A 1711-nucleotide genomic window follows, 5' to 3' on the forward strand; every position below is an offset into this window, starting at 1 on the left:
CAACTTCTACATTCTTGGGGAAAAAAAAGAAGTTAAATGACATTATTGAAAACAGAATCAGATTATGAAAGTTTTATCATACCTTTAAAATGCAATCTGTGAGGGTGGCAGTAGAACAAGAAAACATGGCATAAAAGAAAACAAAGTAGGTTGGTATTCAAGGGCCTCGAGCCCAGGGCCAGCTGTGGCACCAAATAGTTGTGTGCCCTTGGGCAACATGTGCAATATTTCTGAGTCTCCAATGTGTGGTCTGTTGAATGAGAAGGCTAGATTCAGTGATTTGTATGGTGCATTCAAGATTAAACACTCTTAGATTTTAGAAACAATCTGCATAAGATAATCTTGAAATAGTCAAGGTGGGGTGACAGTTAAGGAAAATAAGTCTGCATTAAACATTCATCCAAAAATAAAGAATTAAAATTCTCCTTCTGTTTAGGAGAGAAAACACTGGAGCTTGGATACCTCATTGAAAACACACACACACTACTAAGCAAAGTATTAGATCTCCTTCTTCAAATACTGCTCCTTTCTCAAGAAAATGTTTTTCTTCTCAAGGTTTTCCTCAGGGCAATTTTCACATCCTTGTTCCTCAAGCTATAGATTAATGGATTTTACAGAGGCACCACAATGGTATAGAACAGAGAGGACACTTTCCCTTGGTCAAGAGGCAAAAGGGAAGGTGGTTTGAGATACATGAAAGCCCCAGAACCAAAGAAAAGACAAACCACAATTATGTGGGAGCTGCAGGTACGAAAGGCTTTGTACCTCCCTTCAGTGAAGCTAATATGGAGAATGTTGGAGAGTATTAGAGCATAGGAGATGAAGATGGTAACAATGGGCATTCTGATGCCAATGGCTACAAAAATAAATACCACCAGCTCATTCACATAGGTGCTATTGCAGGAGAGCTCAAGGAGAGGAAAGATGTCACACATGAAATGATTAACAAGGTTGTCAGCACAGAAAGTCAGACTCAGTATGCTTCCCGTATGACTCATGGCACCCAAAAAAGCCATCACATAGACACCTAACAAAAGCAGAAAACAGATCTCTGGAGACATCGTGACCGTGTACACCAATGGTTTACAGATGGCAACGTAGTGGTCATATGCCATTGCTGACAGGATAAAGCACTCAGAGATAACAAAGAAGAACAAGAAAAAGAGTTGAGTCATACACCCTGCGTGCAAGATGATGTTCTTCTTTGAGATAAAACTCATCAGCATTTTGGGGGTGATGGTAGAGGAGTAACAGAAATCTATTAAAGAGAGGTTAAAAAGAAAAAAGTACATGGGTGTGTGCAGGTGAGAGTTTAGCCCAATCAGAGTAATCAAGCCCAGGTTCCCCATCACAGTGATCACATAGAAGCAGAGAAACAGGAAGAAGAGAGGGATCTGGAGTCCCGGCTGGTCTGTTAAGCCTGCGAGGATAAACTCTGTCACAGAAGAGTTCTTCATTGCCATTCTCCTCTCCGATACTCTGTGGGGATAATAGAAAGGAACCACTTAGGGAGAAAGAAATATCACCACTACCCTCCCAGTACCTGCCTCCCCCACACCCCCCCCCCACCCTCTTGGGAATGAAATCCACAGGCAGAGACTAAAATTATGGTAGAAAAGGCTATTTCCTGTGGATGTCTTCACAGCACCAAGTGACTTGAACTGTCCAGAGTACATATGAGGCTAAACTTTGCCTCCAGGGTGAGAGCTAA

The 1711-nt window shown here is 41.8% G+C and overlaps 1 protein-coding gene across 1 annotated transcript; it reads right to left on the minus strand.

Annotated features, from left to right (window-relative positions):
• Positions 1 to 611: 611 nt before the first annotated feature.
• On the minus strand, positions 612 to 1463 carry LOC126060128 (olfactory receptor 8B12-like). Its single transcript, XM_049856206.1, has one exon. It carries the CDS (start codon positions 1461 to 1463, stop codon positions 612 to 614), a length of 852 nt encoding a protein of 283 aa, XP_049712163.1.
• Between the last annotated feature and the right edge of the window lie 248 nt (positions 1464 to 1711).

The sequence above is a fragment of the Elephas maximus genome, chromosome 17 (assembly GCF_024166365.1).
Source record: "Elephas maximus indicus isolate mEleMax1 chromosome 17, mEleMax1 primary haplotype, whole genome shotgun sequence".
Classification (NCBI taxonomy): Eukaryota; Metazoa; Chordata; class Mammalia; order Proboscidea; family Elephantidae; genus Elephas; species Elephas maximus.